This window comes from Saccopteryx leptura, chromosome 1 (assembly GCF_036850995.1).
Source record: "Saccopteryx leptura isolate mSacLep1 chromosome 1, mSacLep1_pri_phased_curated, whole genome shotgun sequence".
NCBI classification, from domain to species: Eukaryota; Metazoa; Chordata; class Mammalia; order Chiroptera; family Emballonuridae; genus Saccopteryx; species Saccopteryx leptura.
In genome coordinates, this window is record NC_089503.1 from 209,768,354 (window position 1) to 209,788,663 (window position 20,310).

At 39.9% G+C, this 20,310-nt stretch overlaps 1 protein-coding gene across 1 annotated transcript in view; it reads right to left on the bottom strand.

The window, feature by feature from the left end:
• Window positions 1-734: 734 nt before the first annotated feature.
• The window catches only part of SLC7A11 (solute carrier family 7 member 11), a 74,926-nt gene continuing 55,350 nt past the window's right edge, over window positions 735-20,310 (bottom strand). The window contains exons 8-12 of the mRNA XM_066385231.1: window positions 18,377-18,480; window positions 17,091-17,187; window positions 15,102-15,251; window positions 13,725-13,902; window positions 735-3,774 (exon numbers count right to left, since the gene is read on the bottom strand). Coding sequence (XP_066241328.1) covers window positions 3,707-3,774; window positions 13,725-13,902; window positions 15,102-15,251; window positions 17,091-17,187; window positions 18,377-18,480 — 597 coding nt within the window. The 3' untranslated portion in view covers window positions 735-3,706. The remainder of the gene's footprint in view (window positions 3,775-13,724; window positions 13,903-15,101; window positions 15,252-17,090; window positions 17,188-18,376; window positions 18,481-20,310) is intronic.

Below are 20,310 nucleotides of genomic sequence, written 5' to 3' on the forward strand. Positions count from 1 at the left end.
TAATATTTTTATATTACATTATTGACTACATGAAAATTTGGAGAAATGCTAAGGGAAATGGAACTCAGATCCTTTCAAATCAGACAGTTTGAACTTAGACCCAGGGAACCACATTGCATTGCTACCCATTGAGATGAATATGCTTCTGAGCATGCGCCGAAGCAGCAGTAGGAACAAGTGAGGTCTGACTTCACCATCCTCAGGCAAGTCAGCCCACTCAACACCACCGTTACAGCTGTAACATCCCCACTGCACAGGGTGCTCAAAATACAGTCGCTGCTGCAGGAAATAACTGGGCGTTAGTCTTTAGCTTTCCTCGAGCTTTCAGCATGGCCTCTGGAGGCTTCAACAAGAGGTAATAAGGATTCAGCAAGCAAGTCTTCTGACCAATAAATTAATTCACTTGAAAATCACACTTCAATAAAAATCAGTAGTGTATATGTCGAGGGAAAAAAAAGTATGTTCACTTTGAAACCAGTGCATCCATTTTTGTATGGTGTTCAGATGCCTAATGCTCCAGTTTCTTGAGAGGATTCTTATCTATAAAACTGGTAAGATGGTTCTTGATTCTATAAATATGCTCTTGATCTGCATAGCTGAAATACACATGTGTGAAGGATAACTATTTGGAGACTGTAACCATCCTCCAGTAATATTTGAAAGCCAATGGTAAAAGAGAAAGGGTGGGGAGACTACCAAGGAGGTAAACCTAAGTGGTAGTTTTGCACTAAGAATATTGGTAATTGTATAAATACAAATCAAGACTCCCTCCCATCTTGAGGATATCATGCAAATAGAGATAAAATAATGAGTCTCCTGAAGATCAATGACACTTCATGAAGAATTCTGTTGAGGGATGTAACTATAGTCATGTTAACCATCTGTTGCTATATCAAATAGCAATTGGGGAAACAGTTTTACCAAGTGCATAAGACAATCTGAAAATTTGTGTCAATGTAGTGTTAGAGAAACTGTCATGCACATATAACACATCCTAATAATGTGTCCTAATTTTGTGCCAGCGGGGTTTAGAGAGTTACAGTCCAAGCACATAGCATGTGTGTGTGCATACAACCTACCATTTATGTTTGGTCTGGAGTTGGCCATCTTTTCTAGGACACAAATAACAATTATGAATATTGATTCCCCGACTAGAGAAACCCTGTGTCTTGTCATGGTGTATCCTAAACATAAGGTAAAGTGTAACTTAATCTCCATCCCTTTTTTAAAAATTACTCACTGATTTTTCTATCTGGTTAAAATGGTCTTACAATGGTATTAGAAACTTAATAATGAAAAATCATTTTGATAATGATGGAAAGAATAATGAATATGTATTCTACTTAGTCTGTACAATGATATATTTAAAGAGAAATAAGCCTGAACTGTGGTGGAGCAGTGGATAAAGCATCAACCTGGAATGCTGAGGTCTCCAGTTCAAAACCCTGGGCTTGCCTGGTCAAGGCACATATGAGAGTTGATGCTTCCTGCTCCTACTCCCTTCTCTCTCTCTCTCCCTCTCTCTCTCTCTCTCTCTCTCTCTCTCTCCCCTCTCCCCTCCTCTCCTCTCTCTCTTTCCTCTCTCTCTCTTTCTCTGTACTCTCCAAAATGAACAAATGAAATCTTTAAATAAAATAAAATAAAAGAGAAATGATAACCTAAAACAGGCAAGTAAGTAAAATGCTGGGGCCCATCTGCCGACATAAGCCTCAGGAATCATCAAGAACCATACAAACCTCTCGTGAGACATTACCCTTTCTTTCCCATTACACAAAAAAGTCAAGAAGAGTTTTCTGGGTTAGATTATATTGGCCTATATGGCAAAAAAGAAGAATATAAAGGAAACCTATTTATATCTCTGGCAACAATATGGATAAATGTATATATAGGAAGTAAAGATAACAGGTCAAATTTTGAAACACAGTGGCAAGAGAAAAACAAAAAACCTTAATGATTTCACTTAGAGATGTAAATACTAGGGTTTGGCTGAGAAATGTCAACCTTTCATATATACTAAATGTTATCAAAAACAAAAATTGAAATTTATGAATTGGCATTGCCTCAGATTATAAATTATCATTACCTCTTTGGTCAATTGTCTGTGAGCTCCACATCTTCCCTTAATGGTTTTAATTAGTCTAATTCTTTCAAAAATCCTTATTTTCAAATGGACAAAATTACTAAAGGATAAAACATAATCTGGCTATTAGAAACTACTTAACCTTAGAAGTTTATAAATAATAGTTAACAGAGTTCATCATGATTACTCTCATTAGAAAAATGCACATCATTTTCTAAAGCTAGCATAACACCTGTCTGAATATACACACATGCATATACAGTTTCTACTTCCTTTAGTGAATTTATCAGTTATCGCTTTTGCAAGTCCAATGGTAATTAAAGTGAGGAAATTACTGACAAAGCCTAGATATAGAAGTGGAAAATTTTTAGAAACATAAGTTGTGAATCTTATTTAGCAGTGACATTCCTTCCTCAATTTTTATGTAAATATATGTCTTTTTCTAATTGAGCTGGACAGCTTTATCCAAAGAGATATTTTAACAGACTATAAAATGCATAAAGGAAATGTACAACCTGTCAAAATTCATCACCATGTAAAAATAACTATGAAATGGAAAAAAAATTGTTCAGAATTGCTATCATTGCATATAGACATGATTACAGTGTTGGGTATAATATTTGGGGCATTTTCTTTCTTGGTGATTTCTGTCTTCTGTTGATACTATAATTTGAAGAATTGAAAATGCATATATTTGGATATATTTATCAAGGGTAAATTATTTATGAAACAGGTGATTGTGCTTAAGAGGATTTTATACCTAACTGATTCTGGCTTTGCCGAGAAAGGTGTTACATCCTTTCCTGATCAGATAAGCCAATGTGAAAATAAAACGTCACATAGCCATGAAGCTTCCGGATAGTGAATGAAAAAAAAAAATCCCAACATAATACATTCTCAAGGATTTTTACTTAAACATAACTCCTAAATTTCTCTCATAAACATAGCTTCTAGACTTTCTTGTTTAATGTTCATACTCATTAAAATTAGGTACATCCCCTCTGCCTTTTGTTTAGAATGCCCTGGGTATCATCTCTTAAAAGATGAGTGATGTCTGAGTTGGTATCAAAGGGAAAGCCAGGCAATGGCGATGTAAAACACATTTCTTTCTCTCCTCTGTCCATACTGATGATGTATGCTTTTTATTTTTTCTTTCCTTTCTCTAGAAAAATAGAAAACACTTTCACAGTATGGTCATCTATAATATGTAAAAATTGTTTTATACAAAACCCATATATACAGAAAACACCCCAGTCTTCAATTTGAAGGTTCTTAGCCATGGTAAGACATGCTACAGAGAAAGACCACTGAAGCAACTATCCATTCCCTGACAGCTAGGCTTCCCCTAACCTCAACAGCTAGGCAGCAAGGACTCAAGAATCAATGTGTACTCATGGTATAGTTGCATATCAACGTTCCATAACTACACAGAGTTATAACTAAATTTCTTAGAAACCAGTCTGAATACACTAAAAGATATGAATATAAATAGCTGATTTCTTTAGTCCATCACCAAAGTTGTAATCCTCCAGATTTTCATAAAATAAAGTGAACGTCCAATTTTGCTTCAACCCTTGGGTCAGAAACAAAGCCAAGGATAGATGGCCAAGATTTCAAGTGCATAGTTTATAATTTATGACAGTCTTCTTCTGGTATAACTTCCAGTAATATTTGTAATGTTCTGGTTATTCTGCCTACAAAGAAATAACAAAGAAAAATTACAAATGCACAGGAATCAGAAATGCTTGAAAATCAGAAAAATGTGATTTATTTGGGGTTAAATACTGAGAACGCACAACTGCTATTTTATAAAGCACTTTCAAGAATATTGTACTTCATTAGAATCCTATCATGCTCAATTAATTTCTGTGTCACCTCTAAAACTTCTCATGATGGCTTTTCAGTAAGCATACGTTAATATTTTCTTAAAATAGGATTTTTGTTTATGAAACAGAGGGTTGAAAATATTTTGAGACAACAGGATCAAGATAGGAATAAATGTTTAAAAACACATTTCATATTCAGTTTAAAACTGCTTTGTTGTTTATGCACCTAGGCGATTACAACAAATTCCACAGCAAATTCAGAAGAATCAAAATAAGACTTCCGTTCTCAAACTTTTTGTGTATTATTGAGCAAAGCAGCTCATCTGCCAGGACCTCCTTTGCCTCATCTGTAGAAATGAGAGACGCAGGAGTGACGTCAGCAAGATAAAGGGCCAGGGGGTCCCAATGCTCATCAACCTCTTAAAAAGAACAAGAACAATAAATAGCTACAAACTGAAGAGAGTAGCTCAAGAAAAGTTCTAGACAACAAAGAAGCAGCAGCAAAACCCTGATGGAGCTCAAAAGTCGAGGATGGTTGTGTAGGGCAGTGGTCCCCAACATTTTTTGGGCCACGGACGGACGGGTTTAATGTCAGAAAATATTTTCACGGACCGGCCTTTAGGGTGGGACGAATAAATGCACAAAATAAAATTACGCGACCAGCGTAAAAACTGGTATTTTTAAATATAATTGTCAAACTTACAAGATAAGCGTCAAGAGTGAGTCTTAGATGGATGTAACAGAGGGAATCTGGTCATTTTTTAAAAATAAAACATCGTTCAGACTTAAATATAAATAAAATGGAAATAATGTAAGTTATTTATTCTTTCTCTGAGGACTGGTACCAAATGGCTCTGGTCCTTGGCCCAGGGGTTGGGGACCACTGATATAGGGTGTAAAAGAAGCATTTTCCCGCATTACCCCACCCCCCCAGTTAGAGAGAAAGACCAGATTCTCTCTGTTACTTCCGTCTAAGACTCACTCTTGATGCTTGTCTCGGTCACGTGATACATTTATCTGTCCCACCCTAAAGGCTGGTCCGTGAAAATATTTTCTGACATTAAACTGGTCCATGACCCAAAAAAGGTTGGGGACCACTGGTCTAGGCAATGACTTCTTGCTTAAGTCACCAAACACAGACAACAAAAACTAAAACAAATGTGACTACATTAAACTAAAGAGCTTTTCCAAAGCAAAGGACACATTAAGTTGAAAGTACAACTTACAGAATGGGAAAAAATGTTAGCAAAGCACACATCCAAAATGATATGAAGAACTCAGATAACTTACTAGCAGAAAAAGGAAATAATCCAATTTTTAAAAAATGGGCAAAGGACATGAATAGATGCTTTTTTCCAAATAAGACATATAAATGGCCAACAGATATGAAAAGGTGTTAAACATCACTGTTCATCAGGAAAATGCAAAACGAAACCACAATGCGATGTCACCTCACACATGTTAAGATGGTATGACTCAATTTGTGGTACTGTGACCAAGGAGTTCATGGACTAGACTTGTCTACAGTCCACACTGTCAGTGGCATTGCCCCAGGGATGGAGAGACAGGTGTAGGGTAGCAGGATTCCGATGACTGAAGAAGCCTAGAGGCCTGCTGGCCTGGAACAGTCAAATTATACACTCCCATAAGGGGAGCAATAAAAAAAATCCATATTCTTCCAAAAATAAAATATATAAAAAAGAAGATAAACATGTTGGCCAGGATGAGAAGGAAAGAAAGCCCTTATATGTTGTTGGTGGGGATGGAAATTGGAACAGCCATTATGAAGAACAGTATACAGGTTCCAGGCTCCTCAAAATATCAAAAATAGAACTATCATATGACCCAGCAATTCTGCTCCTGAGGATGTATCCAAAGGGACTGAACTCAGTATCTCGAAGGGATATCTGCACACTCATGTTCAAGATTTGAAAGCAACCCAGGTGTCCATCAACAAATGAATGGATAAAGAAAATGTGGTACACACTCACAATGGAATATTACACTGGAGAACAATTTATTTTTCATTTTCTGTTGCATGAGGTTTTAGAATTGTTTCTATATATTTCTGCATCGCTGATTCCAAATCTGAAATCTGTCTTTTTGGTGCATGCTCTAGTTTTTATGCAATTTTAATTTATTTTTGTTACAGTTAATGGCATGCGTTGGTTTTTAAATTGGAGTTAAGGGGCAACGACTCTTGGATTGAACATAACCACAAGGCAATTAATGTTTTACAAACATCACTTTTACATAATTGTAGTTTTTAAATGTAAAAAATTATTATCTGATAAAAACACCCTCTTATTGTGTTTTAAGATTGAATCATGGCTTCTTCAACTAGGCATAAATGTAAGAATAGTCCTGATATCTTCTGTTATATATGTGGCTGTTACACACTTCAATGTCAAAGGCACAATATTTCATCATTTGTGACATGTGCATATATTGTCTATTTTTAAGTTCCCCTTGGCGATCAAGACAAGAATTGGGCTTTTCATATTGTGTGTCATAATTGTGAGAAAATGCTTCGTGACTGGACAAAAGGAAAATGCAAAGAAATGCCTTTTGGTATTCCCGTGCTTTGGCATGAACCTAAGGACCACAGCAGTGACTGTTATTTCTGTCTGATCCATACAAAGGGCATCAGCAAGAAAAAAACAGCATATGATCACATATCCTAATATTCCTTCAGCAATACAACCTATCCCACACTCTGAGACACTCCCGGTTCCAGTTTTCAATGGTTTTATTTCTTCTAAGGACTAAGAAAGTTAACATGGTGATCAAGTGTATTTTGATAAGATACATGAGAAAATGGTTGTAGAATCTGAAGGGTCTTCTTCTGATGCCAAGCAGTCATTAACCCCTCAGCAGTTTAGCCAACCTAAATTGAATGACTTAGTAAGAATGACATAAAAATTGTCCTCAACTTTCTGAAGTATGAGGAGCATAACTGGATCATTTGTGTGGATCTTAAAATGGTAAATTTCCTGCTAGGACAACAGAGAGGTTTCACGAAGTATCCTTGCTTTCTGTGTTTGTGGGACAGCTGAGCTTGGGAGAAACACTGGACACAGAAGGAGTGGCCGAAACGTGAAGCTCTCTGGAAGTAGGGATGCAAAATATTGTGGATGAACCTGTAGTTAATTGAGACAGGATCATTTTCCCCCACTTCACATCAAACTTGGCTTAATAAAGCAGTTTGTTCAGGCTTTGAATATAGAAAGTGAATGCTTTCAACATATTATTTCTGCTTTTCCTGCCTTGTCTTTCAAGAAGATAAGAGCAGGTGTATTCAATGAACCTCAAATTTGAACCCTCATACGTTATGAAGAATTTGCCAGGAAGATGAATAAGAAGGAGAAAGCAGCATGGCAGTCTTTTGTGGCAGTTACAGAGAACTTCCTTGACAACAAAAAAAGCAGAAAACTATGAACTTCTGGTTCAAAGGATAATGTTGGCTTTTGGCAGCGTTAGATGTAACATGAACGTTAAGATTCACTTCCTGAACAGTCACCTTGATAAGTTTCCCCAAAATCTTGGAGCTGTTAGTGATGAGCAGACTACTGATGGAGCATCAAACAAGATTGTCCTCAACAAGTACACAAATGCAAGAGCTACAAACGCAAATTTTTGCCTGAATAGAATTTAAACAGGTTTTGCACAAATTTTATGATTAAAATAAGTGTTTTTAATATGTTCTATTTTGAAACTGTAGACAAATTCTGATGCAATCTTTTAATGTATTAGTGTATTTACTGCATTATATAAATTATTATATTTTCATAAAGATGATGCCCAAGAAGACATTCTACTCATTATGTTAAACTAAATGAAAATTTTACAATAAGATGAAAACCTAAAATCTTGAAATTGCAAAAAAACTGTAGCTTACAGAGAAAAACTAATGTCAGATTTAAGATCAACACACTTGAATTAGGTAAGAACAAGTGTTTTGTGGATGCAACAAAAATTTTGTTCACCAGTGTTATTTAACCATCAGAGAGAAGGAAAAAAATATCCTTGACATTTTCAATCACATGCATGGACCTTGAAGACATGCTGAGATAAGCCAGGCAGAGAAAGACAAAAACTATATGAAACAACTAATACTATGTGGATCTAAAACAAAAAACTAAACTTGTAAGAGTAGAATAGAACAGTGATGGCCAGTAGTTGGCGGTGGGGGAATTGGGGAGATCTTGTTTAAGGGTGCAAACTTACAACTTGTAAATAAATAAGTTTTGGATCTCTAATGCACAACATAGTGATTACAGTCAACATACTGTATTATAAAAGTTGCTCAGAGACTAAATCTTGACTGTTCTCAACAGACACCAAAAAAAAATTATAAATACATGACATGACAAAGGAGTTAGGTAATGCTACTATAGTATATATTGCAATCTATAAATGTAGCAAATGAATATACTGGACACTTTAAACTTATACTGTGTTATATGTCAACTACATCTCCGTAAAATTAAATGAATTAAAAACAGAAGAACGAGGGACTTGGACTAGGTCAGTGGCTCTCAGAGCATATTCCGCAGACCAGCTGAGTTATCAGAAAAGCATCTTTACAAGTTCCCTCCTAGACCTACTGACTCGGAAACTGAAGGAGGGGCCCAGAATCCTGTGATTCTGATAGAGACTGAACTGTAGGAAGCACTGGGCTAGGTGATGTCTAAGGTCACCTCATCTCAGCAGTCCTAGAACTCGGTGACTCTCGTCCCCCAAGACGTCAGTTCTCATTCACCTCTCTTCTTTGTAATCATTCCCTGCGGAACCTCTCCCAACTGCTTCTGGCCCTGAAGCCTCGAGAGCCTCCCTCCTAATGGTTTCTGACCTACTTCACCTCTCATCCAGCCAGTCTTTCTCCTCTTTTATGATTTGTCGCTGGTAATAATCCCTTCCAAGCAATATTTAGTACCACTTAAAAAAGGTATATTTTTTTCATCCTTTGCTTTATGACAGTTGTTTTCCTCAGCAGAGTAATTTTTACACCATCCATCAATTATACAGGCCCCAGCACAGCTCTAGCAAATGGTCCACTCTATGTCAATGTTTCTTCAATAAATTATACTTTGTCAAAGCCCATTCTACATTGAGATGTACACAAAGCACAAGGGAACATGAAGAGCAGTAAAAGCCCATGTTTTCAGGACAGGGAAATGGTAAAATTATCCCCAGAAAAGCAAACCGTAGCAGAGTAAGTGTCAATCAATAGTAGGAAGAGTTACTATGAGGGCAGAGAAGGAGCTAGAGCCATCGGATAGGGTGAAACAAGAGGTCTTAGGCATCTGCAGTGGCCAAATGCAAAGCAATGGGGTTAACCTGACATCCTCACCAGTCTTTCCGTCCTCCCTGGAGAAGTCTGCTGCAGGTACCTGAACTATCCGCATCTCCATAACTTCCCTGTGTGTGAGTGTGTGTGTCCTCCATGTCCAGAGCCAAAGCCTCTTCCAAAGCGTGTTTTTGTATTCTAGGTACACCAGCCCTGCCCAGGTCACAACACCTCATTGGTCCAAAGGAAGAGCAACTTAGAGACCCTACTGCTTTCTAGTGTTCCACCTCCTTCCTGAATGTTCAGCTTAGATCTTGAATCTAGTCAATAGCACATCTGGGGCCAAAGAGTTTCTCTTCTGGTTCTGCACATGCAGGCCTCTCCCCTCCTCCATGCCCAATCAGTGCTATGTCTCCTGGGGCTGTCTTATGCTCTCTCGGAATCTCAAGATTTGGATGATCGCCCTCAGTAAGGAGGTTTGGGTGGAGTGACTGATTTGGGCTCTGAGTAGCTGCTAGAGCCACACCCACTTTTTCTTCTGGGTTATCTTCAGCCATGGATGCTCAGTAGAGCCCAGGGAGCCCCTGTGGAAGCCTCCTGCTTGCCCAGGAAAGCCCAGGCACGTGGCATTCAACTACACCCGTGCTCATATGAGGCCTTTGGCTCTGCGGATAATCAAGCCCATGATACTATTTCTTTATATAAGTAAAGTGAGTGTGCATTTGATGCTTCCAGTAACTACAAGCTACAAGACCAAACTGTCGTATTTTTCAGTTCTACCTCTCACATTCAGCAGGGGTTCCTGAAAGCAGTTGAAACAACTGACTTTGCAGACTGTGATTTACCAACCATGCCTGGTCCCATCCCCGATTCCACAGACACAGGTTGTGAAATACTAGCACAAAAGCAATCTTCCCCAGAGGTCAAGATAAGAATAAGAGTATGTCCTTAAAAAAAATAAAAAGGCCTCAGAACATTTTCATGTGAATGGTGTCATTTTATCCTAACAATGGAGATGGTTTGGGCCCCTGAGAAATGGAGGCAAGCTTCACTAATGTCATGTGGAGCACGGCAGGCTCTGTGAAGCGTCTGTTCCATACATCAGGCAACTGCCTTCACTGATGCTTTTAGGACTTTGGAGTTGCTTCACCACTGTCCTCAGAGATGGATACAATCATTCTATTGGTGCCACCCAGTAGGAGTCTTTGTAATCAAACATTTTGTTTAAATACAGCTGTCCCCTGCATATAGTGCCCTGAGCAGGAGTGACCAGCTCGCAGTCACCCCAGGCAGGCTCGGGCTAGAGGGCCATGGCTCATAGACCCGACAGTCACGTGGAGTGCTGCAGGGGCCTGGCCGATCTCAGGCTCACCAGGCACCTGAGTGTCCCTGGGGTACCGGCCCCATTTTCCTTGAGCACAAAGCTTGCGTGTCTATGAGTAAATAAGTAAATAAACAGCCAGAAGAATGAAGCACTCTGTCCAGAAGGTAGGAAAGAGCTTTCTGTGTCTCCGACTGTTCCCACAGGGGCCCGTTTTCTTTTCACCCTAGGAATGCTATCAAACAAAATGTGGTTCAATACTGGCATCCTGTGGCCAGAAAAAATTCATCAAATTTCCCAGAACCTCCCATCCTCAGGATCGGAACATGTCCTGTCTGTCCGGACCAAACAGCCTTTCATCATTTTCTGGGAGCTGTTGGGTTGCCTCACATTTTTTTTTTTTATGGAAATTCCCTAAGTAAGATGTGCTCTGATAAATCATTGTTTCACAGGGCTAATGGATTTGAGGGCATGATGGCAAAAATAAATGACAATATGGAGGCTCAAGAATGCTACCCAACAAGACCATTTGCTATTAAATCCCTGAACAACCTATTTGTAACAGAGGCTCTCTGGCCTCCAAGTCCACACAGAGTTTGTCTCTAACAACAAGAAGGCAGTTGGAGGAAGAGGTGACATTCTAGTTCAGGATTCTGCTGTTTTGTGAGTGTTTTGTTTTGGCCAAAGGCTAGGAAACTACTTGCTATTACAGCCATAAATACTATGATTTTTTATTTTATTTTATTACAAGAATGCTGCCTAAGAGGAAAATCAAAAAAAATGGAGAAAGGACTTTCAAGGCAGCTATAAAGATAAAGGGGGGCAATGACCGCAGTTTAGAGGCAGAACTGCCACGCTCTTTGGTAAGACTAAATGACATTTTTGAGAACCAGATAACCATTATGGAACTACTACACTCCTGCGACTTTCACAAATTGCTGACACTCAATTTGGAGTCCTTGGAGATGTTCAAAACATCATTAGAGATGGACAAAAAAAAAGCCCCAAACCTTTAAAATTACATGAGCAGGGGAACAAAGAAAGAAAGATCAAGCATGGGAAATAATAGTGGGAGGTGTGCACTGACAATAAAAAGGTACAAAATACGTACATTTAGCAACAGCAAAGGGTTTCACAGCTCAGTACAAACAGGAGGAACAAACCACCTACGAATAGGGAGCAAACAAGGAATCTGTTCCTCCCCTGTGCTCCCTTCTCAATGTGGTCCAACTCTTTTGTCTTAAACTCCCCTGGTTTTCCATGGTGCTCAAGGCTTTTCACCGTCTCTGGCCAGGATTTGAGACAGACTCAGATCTCACAGTGATGCGTATTAACCCATCCTGAATATTGGTAATGGGGAAAGCCATCCTAATGGTAAATACTATTTAACAAGACTTTTTATTTAAATTTTTTTCAGAATCATCTTGCCTACAACTGCAAAAACGTAATTGAAAATGTTCTACAGAAAACCAATGGGATCAAACAGGAAATAGAGATTGGATACCCCATGAGGCATCAAGATGCCTGTGTTTAAGGTTTAGACTTGAAGAACCTAACTTTTATAGTAACACTTCTTTGGGGAACACTGTCAGTGTTGCCAGTTAGGAAACAGACTTCATTATAGACAGTATATATAAATAAATGGCAAAAAGAAGGACCAAAGACATCAAATACCAATTAAAAGCTAATAAAGAAGAATCATAACGAAACTCGATTTTAAACGGCTGGCTTCTAAATGAATTCGTGTGGTACACGCGAGAGTGAATACTCAATATGTGCACCAAGTCGCTGTTTTCTTTTATTTTGTTGTTAGTAGCACTGACATTATTTATTAGCAATTTTACCAGAAAGCTCTCTGAACATTTTGCTACACTTTTAAAAATTAATTATGGTAAAGTAAGTCAATCAAAATGAATGAGAACAAAAGTTGTTTTTCACGCTCGCCAGCAGGAACGTATCTGCTTCTCTGGCTGTGTGATTTTTACGCCTCTCTCTCTCTGCCCCCAATCGGGAAAAGGCACAGGTTTTGCAGTCCAGCAGCTGTGACTTCAAATCCAAGCTCAATGGTTTAAATTCTCGAAAATTAAATCTCCCCTCCCGCATCCCAGTCCCTCCCCCCCCCCCCCCTCCGTGGGCATAGGACTGACACCACGTCGCATGCGGCTCTTGCGGAGGACTGGAAGATGACAACAGAAGAAAATGGGCTCACCCAGCAAGGTCCCCGACAGAGGGCTGGGCTCTCACCAGATGGCTTTCACCCTTCTTACTACTTCTTACTTTCACCCTCCTCCACTTACCTGGTCACCAAGCTCTGTGCGTGTGTCCTCTTTAATATCTTCCCTTTCTCGGGGGCCCTGCTGGCCCGGCCTGTGTTCAGACCCTCCTTGTTCTCATCAGGATTATCGACAAACTCTATTCTCTGTCTTTAGCCTCGACTCCCTCTAATCCATCCTCCCTGTCTCCAAGATGATTTTTCTAAAATACAAAGCTGCCTGAGTTTGAATTCTAGCTCTTCTACCTACTATCTCAATGACTTGGAACAAGCTACAGAAATTCTCCCATGCTATAACTCAAAGTCTTTAAAACAGAAATAATAATTTTCCTAGCTCAGAAGGGTTTTTAAGACTAAGTAAGGGCACATATATGCTCATACACAGGATCACCTAATGAACGAGAGCTGTTCATCTTCTCTTCCTTGTTCTGGCTGGTCTGATGACCCCCATGGGACTTACCAGGCCTATTGTATAGAGTGGGGATATAATCATGATGTGGAAGACCTCTACAGGCCTCTGCCTAACTCCCCACCAAATCTCCTATCACTCATCAAGTAGTCTGTTATGATACAGAATCACTAAACTGCATTCAACCCAGAATAAGAATAATTAGGTCAATAAAGGATTCAGAAGGACAATGAGGCCATTTTCAGAACTGCTGATAAAATCCTACCTAAGATGGCTGGTCTCCTAAGAAGTGACCAAGCAACCCCGCTAAACGCTGCCCTCAAGGATTCAGTGGCTGTGCCCTAGACATGCCCCCCCCCACCTTTTCCTTCTTCCACTTTTAATTAAAATGCAATCCCATATCTAAACTAGCAGTGGTCTCACGTAGAGTTTTGAATGCTAAGATGTGCGTGTGAGGCATGTACACATAGATGAGTTTCTACAACACGAACTCTGAAAAGGTGCTAAAACTGCTTAAAAGACTTACCTGACATTCTTCTAAACCATTTGGGTTTCTTGTCCCATATGATAAAGAGATAATACGCAGGGACCCCGGTCAGCGTGATGACAAAGCCAATGCCCGTACTGAATGGGTCCGAATAAAGGGACAGGGCAACCATGAAGAAACACGTGAAGGAAAACAAAGCTGGGATAAACAGTGGCACCTGGAACACAATGGGAGAAAAAGTCACTTCCGCACAGTGCAAGGGACAAACGGTGGCTCCAGATGAGGATGTCGGTCACATGATCAGGTGACTAGTACCATCCTACCTTTCCTTAGTGGCAAAATCTCTTTAAAGGGGCACTCCCTTCATTTTTTTTAAATAAAATAATCTTTGTATAGAATAAAATCTAAGGATAAGTGTGTTTCCTTAGAGAAGTTCTGTTTGCATTACTTTACTCGTTAAGAACCACCATAATTTCTGGTTTTGATATTAAAAGATGGACTCTTTGATAATTATGATTAGAATCCAATTTAATGTGGAGCGAAGACCATAGGCTGCTAGTTACATGTTAAATCCTCTCAGAGTGTATTGATTTTCTGTTGGAGAGTCACAATAAGAAACGACAGGAACAAAACAGGCCAACTCCTATTCAACCACTAATGAAGATGTCACCAGGATGAGGCAATGGATATAATTAGATACAAATTCTGACAACGTAACTGACAAGCTTACCTATTATTTCTTAAAAGCAAATAAGTAGTCAGGTCAAATCAATCTATGAACGTTCAAGGCTGAAGGGGAGGAGAAGCACATTCTTCAGCTCCCTCAGAAGGAAATGCTCGCCTTGGGTCAATGTGCTTCCCATTAAGTGCTAAGTTAGTATAGCTTTACTTCCTTTTCTATTTTAGATTTTTATTCCCTCTGGGGTGGAGAATATAGACAAAGAGCAGTGTAATAAGTCACAACTTTTTAAAATATTCAAAATGCCTATTTTGTAGAGGGGCATCCTTTTTCGTTTTAATGAGTGACACAATTCTATAGGCACCTGCTTCACTTGTTCCCAGTCTGGCTGTCCACAAATATTCAGCATAAAGACAAATCAAAGTATCCCATAATTTGAATTGATTGGGTCACTGGACACATCATGGAAAAACCAGCTTAACAAACATCCTCTGTTAACACCAGCTCTTTCAAAACTATAATCTACGAAGTTCAGTACCTCACATAACAAAAATGTGAAGGACTATTTTTGCAAGCTAAAGGCAATGCAATATGAAAGCACTGTCTGCAAGAGTTAAACGCTTTATGACAGAGGATGGTGTCCCCCGCCCAGGCTCCCAATCATCCAGCTATGACATAGGAAGGACCAGGTAGCAGGAGGAAGATTTATGTAAACCCATCAAGACTGCTGAGGTTACCTTGAAAGGACGATGCATATCAGGGCATTTGTACCGGAGATAAATCAGCCCAGCAACCGCTAGTCCAATAAAAAGCCACCTGGCAAAACTCAGGAAATTCAAAAGACTGTAGAGGTCTCCAGAGAAGAGCATCACCACCGTCAGCGGATACTGGTGGGGGGGGGGGGAAGGGGGGACAGAAATCATGCTTGGTGAGCCAGAGAGAACACAGGTGATAACCAACAATAACATTCTTAGACATTATTATCATCTTTGCCAATTAATACTGATAAACTACCATTATGATTAAAATCTAACCCCTTTCTATATTCTGGGTTTTTTTGTTGTTGTTGTTGTTGTTTCTATATTATTCTGAAGTGAGAAGCAGGGAGGCAGAGAGACAGACTCCTGCATGCGCTTGACCAGGATCCACCCGGCATGCCCACCAGGGGGCTATGCTATGTCCATCTGGGCCATTGCTCTGTTGCAACCTGAGCCATTCTAGCACCTGAGACAGAGGCCATGGAGCCATCCTCAGCGCCCGGGCCAATTTTGCTCCAATGGAGCCTTGGCTGCGGGAGAGGAAGAGAGAGATAGAGAGGAAGGAGAGGGGGAGGGGTGGAGAAGCAGATGGGCATTTCTCCTGTGTGCCCTGGCCAGGAATCGAACCCAGGACTCCTGCATGCCAGGCCGACGCTCTACCACTGAGCCAATTGGCCAGGGCTATTCTGTTCTTAAAACCCCTTCACACACAGTAGCAGAACGAGAGGGCCATCGTCCCTACCAGGTGTTCAGAAAAAAAATGTTATCGGGATGTTTGCTTTTTAGTTGCTTATAGGTTTAACAGAAGAACCTGTGTTTTAAAAGTCATAACCAATGACTCAAAATGGAAAGACCCAGAAACTGAGAGAATTAATAAATAACTAATAAGAAAAAATAAAAAGTGCACCCTATTTGGGAAGTCTGCGGAAAGCTCTGCTGAGGGGGTGTGATGAGCTCATGGCTCTGCACACATGAAACACAGACACTTGCAGTGCCTCTGTCATGCCCCGCTGCCAGACGCTGACCTTTCCTGCCCCACTCCCCTCACCCCACGTGCCTGCCATGGGTGACCCTTGGGCCCGCAGGAAAGAAGGTGGCGCAGCGATCAGCACAGCAAGTCCCCGCAGCAGCACGTGCCAAGGACAGCATGACTGATGGCAGGGGCTTAACACCAAAGCCCTCTTCACGGACTAATACGTTCTGTCCCTGCGAGTGACCACTACCTCCCAGGTTCCTCACAGACAGGTCTGTGTACAAAGAAATGTCAAGGAAACGTTAGGAAACAAATGAAATGCACAGGAAAAAAAAATGTTCGATGAATTCTATGGTGCTCCGGTCAGCAGAGTCCATTGGAGGAAAATGTTACAAAGTGGTAGGTCAAAGGGACAACACCATTGCCAGTGGGTGTTTGGGGACTTATACTCCTTACCCCACCTTTCACAGACATTCTTCTTTGCATCAAAAATTCTACAACTCAATTTTAAGTTTTGGGGCTTTCATTCCTTTCCTCTAGGGCCGCTCTCGAATGTCTCTCGTTTTATCACAGAATCACTGCACTGTCCAGAATTGCAACAGGGTGTTTTTTTTTTCTATAATTTTGTGTGCATTTCAATATAAGGGGCCCTCGGATGAAACATCTGGGTCATTCTGGAATTGGGACTTATTACTCTGCATCCTTTCCTTCGAGGTCCTATGCCGATGACAGGAGCCAAGCTAAGCTTTTCCCTGAGCCCTCACAGACTCCTACAAAGGTGATGCAGTTATTGCACCAAAGCATCAACTATTCATCAGAAATACTGGATCGAGGGAAACAGTGAAAAGCATCCTGCCTCCCAAACTCCACCAAGATACACGGAGAGCCGGTTTTGCAATGAATGAGAAAGTAAGCACTCTCTGAAGTCCGGTGTGACATCCTTGCTAGCCTGTTACTCGAGGTTGCAGCTAGAGATACTTGTTAATATGTATTACCAAAACAATAACAGCTGGCAGAGGAGTGTGCTTGCGGACATGAATCATGGAGAGGATTTCCGGAAGGTGACCCTCTCGAGATGCAACATAGAACAACCTGATGAGAGAAAAATGGGTGGAGTTGACTATGTAACTGATCATTGCAGGAGGAAAACCACAGAAAACCTCAGAGAAAAAAATTGCATCCATTTTCATACCAAATGGTTTGACATTTCTTAGGAAATCACTTAGATTTTACTTTTCAGGTAAGGTAGGGAACATCATGAGAAATCTGACTTCGAATTTTATAAAAATCTGCCATCGTATTATGTTCTTCTGAGGAGAAACAATAGCAACATTTGACTCAGCATAGCTCTCTCTATGTATAAATAGCTGATGATGAATTTCCTTCTAGGTTCCCAGTATGGTATGTGTGCTGTCTATCCAATCCAACCCAACACACATACACACACACACACACACACAGAGAGAGAGAGAGAGAGAGAGAGAGAGAGAGAGAACATAAATAAAGGAAACCTCACTTAAAATGGAGTTGGGAATGCCTGAAGTGGAAGCTTAACAGGAAGAATTTATTCACTACGCATTTTCTCCTTGCACAGCAATAACCAGCTGGCGAGAAGCCACAACCCTGAACTCTCACTGTCTTCCGATGGCCTTTCCATCAAAATTGACCCTCCCAGCTATCTCCCTTCCTCTATAAAAGCACATCTCTCTCCTTTGTTCTCCGGACTCGCCTATGATTTTGCCATTGTTTGCGCGTTCCAAATTGCAATTCCTCTGCTACTCCCAAATAAACTCATGTTTCTCATCAATAACTGGCTCCTTCATTTTTAAGGATGAGAACACATCTAACATTCACATTTATCTGATTGGGTTTTAATCTCATATGAAAACAAACAGGGGCTTTTGCATCAAAGAAAGCAACAGGAACACAGATGGAGTGGGGTGGTGATTTCTGGTGTTTCTTACTTTACTTTTCTTCTTGTCACCTTTAGAGAAACAACAGATTTTATCACCAGAAGTAAAACGCTGTTGTTAGACTCTGTAGACATACTATTAAAAAAATGCCCACATGCCCAGCTTCAGACTAGGCTATCGGTAGGGGAGCAGTGCCCTCTAATGGGCAGAATAAAACATGCTGTTGATAGTTGCCGGAAGACTTCAATCTTGCATGTCCCTTTAAGAAAACAACAGACGTGGAGGCACTATTTCTTTTTAAAGTTATCCTTATCACATCCAGTCTCAAAAACAGAAATGCATTTCTGGAAATGCTTGAACTCACTCACCTGGAGACAGCAAATACACCACCATTCATGGAGCCAAAGCAGGAGAGGGCGACAAATATCGGAACTGCTAGGGAGAACTTTCCCAATAGCCGCTCGGAAAAGGTCTAGTGAAAGACAGAACATACAAATTAATGCTCTGCCAGGAAGTGGGATACAATGAAACAATTTATGCCAGACTCCCTCTATGACATTTTATTAGCCTAGAGATACGTGTATGTTTTGCAATCCTTCTCAGTGGTTAGGGTCAGACTAACTCTGTAAACAATAATCCAAATTAAGTACCACGGCATTCACTGCCTGTTGTAAAAATGTAGGCAAAGGTCTAAAGAGGCATCATTCCTCTATTTTCAAAAAGCAATGATCCATTTATGAAATCTATATCAACTATGGCCAAAATCTTCTATGATTCTGGAAAGAGCTCCTGCAGAAGTTCTGCTTCTGGAGACAGACATCCTTTTGCAGAATAGCCTCTCCTCAGCCTAGAAAGCCACATCTTGAAAGCGAAGCACAAATGTACCCTGAGAAGTATGACAACTTCTCAACCGGCAACTATCAACAGCATGTTTTATTCTGCCCACTGGTACATACTCGTTTTATATACCAATCCCACCATTAACAACATAAAAGTGTGGCAAAAAAATTTTTTTTGATGACTTAGTCATTTATATCTTATCTACGTGAGGTCTGAAAATCTTTCTCCCAGAATAACCACATCAGCTGAATCTGTTTATCGAATCAGTTCCTCCATCTCCATTACCTGGTGATGTCTTCTGTGGTTTCCTATAAAAAGGCTAGAATACAAATCCAAGTCCAAGGAAATCAAGCCGAAGAAAATATAACAGATAAACAAAACTTCTGACATTTCCTTTTATATCATGGCATAAAGGATGTATTTTCAAAAAAAAAACAAAAAACCAGTGTGTGTGTGTGTGTGTGTGTGTGTGTGTGTGTGTGTGTATGTGACTCTTGTCCTTGCTGCAGCTGGTGCCGTGTAATTCATGGACCACATAAGGCTCAAGTAAAAAAGTGCAGCCCTTTGGGAAGATGAGATGACTGACCGATGTCAGGAAGCTCTGTGCAAATAGGTGCCTGCCAGGACCTACAGGAGTGGCTGAAGTCTTTTTAAACACAGTCTCTCATACATAGGTTCACATGGACGCTGCTGATAGGAGGGAATAGTGGCGATTGCAAAGGAACTGACCTCTCATGAGGAGAAGCTATTCTTTCCCCCTTCAAAGTAGAACACATTGTTACAAGGTCATGAATGAAGGCTCTCTGACCACTTCAGTTTTTATACAAAATAGAAGTATTTGTCACAGTATAACAGTCCGATAACATGACCTTTGGGAGCAAAGAAGGTCCAGAAGTCTAATAAATTTTGGAAAGTGTAAAATTATGAGTATCCACTTCTTTGGGAGTTAAAATGCATATTAGTGTCTTTAATATTCTGAGAAGTGCTATAGCTATGATAGCTGTTTAACCTTAAATAACTCAGTATTCCCCCAAATTAATAAAATCCCATGACTAGTATTCAAAAGGATATACTAGAAGAAATAACTTGAAAATTCTTAAGTGGGTACTTTGGGAAAAATACAAGCAGGAAAGAGTATAGATTAAATTGCAATTTGCATACCAAAAATGCATTCTTTTAAATCCAGTAACTGTGTTCCTGTCCTTTAAGACATGTTGGAAGAATAACACCTTCTATCCAACGTGTGTATGTGGAAATGGGTTTTCAAGCATGTACGTGAGGAAAAGTTTTACATGAAATTAACACTATAGAGATATAGGATTTTAGTTGCATCAGTTAAATGGGATATGCTAACGTGTGCTCTAAAATTTTAAATACCCATTATCATTCAGGTCAAGAAAAGATTACTGAATTTCAAAACCCATTTTGCTGGAAGGAACTACTATAAAATTACATCAACTCA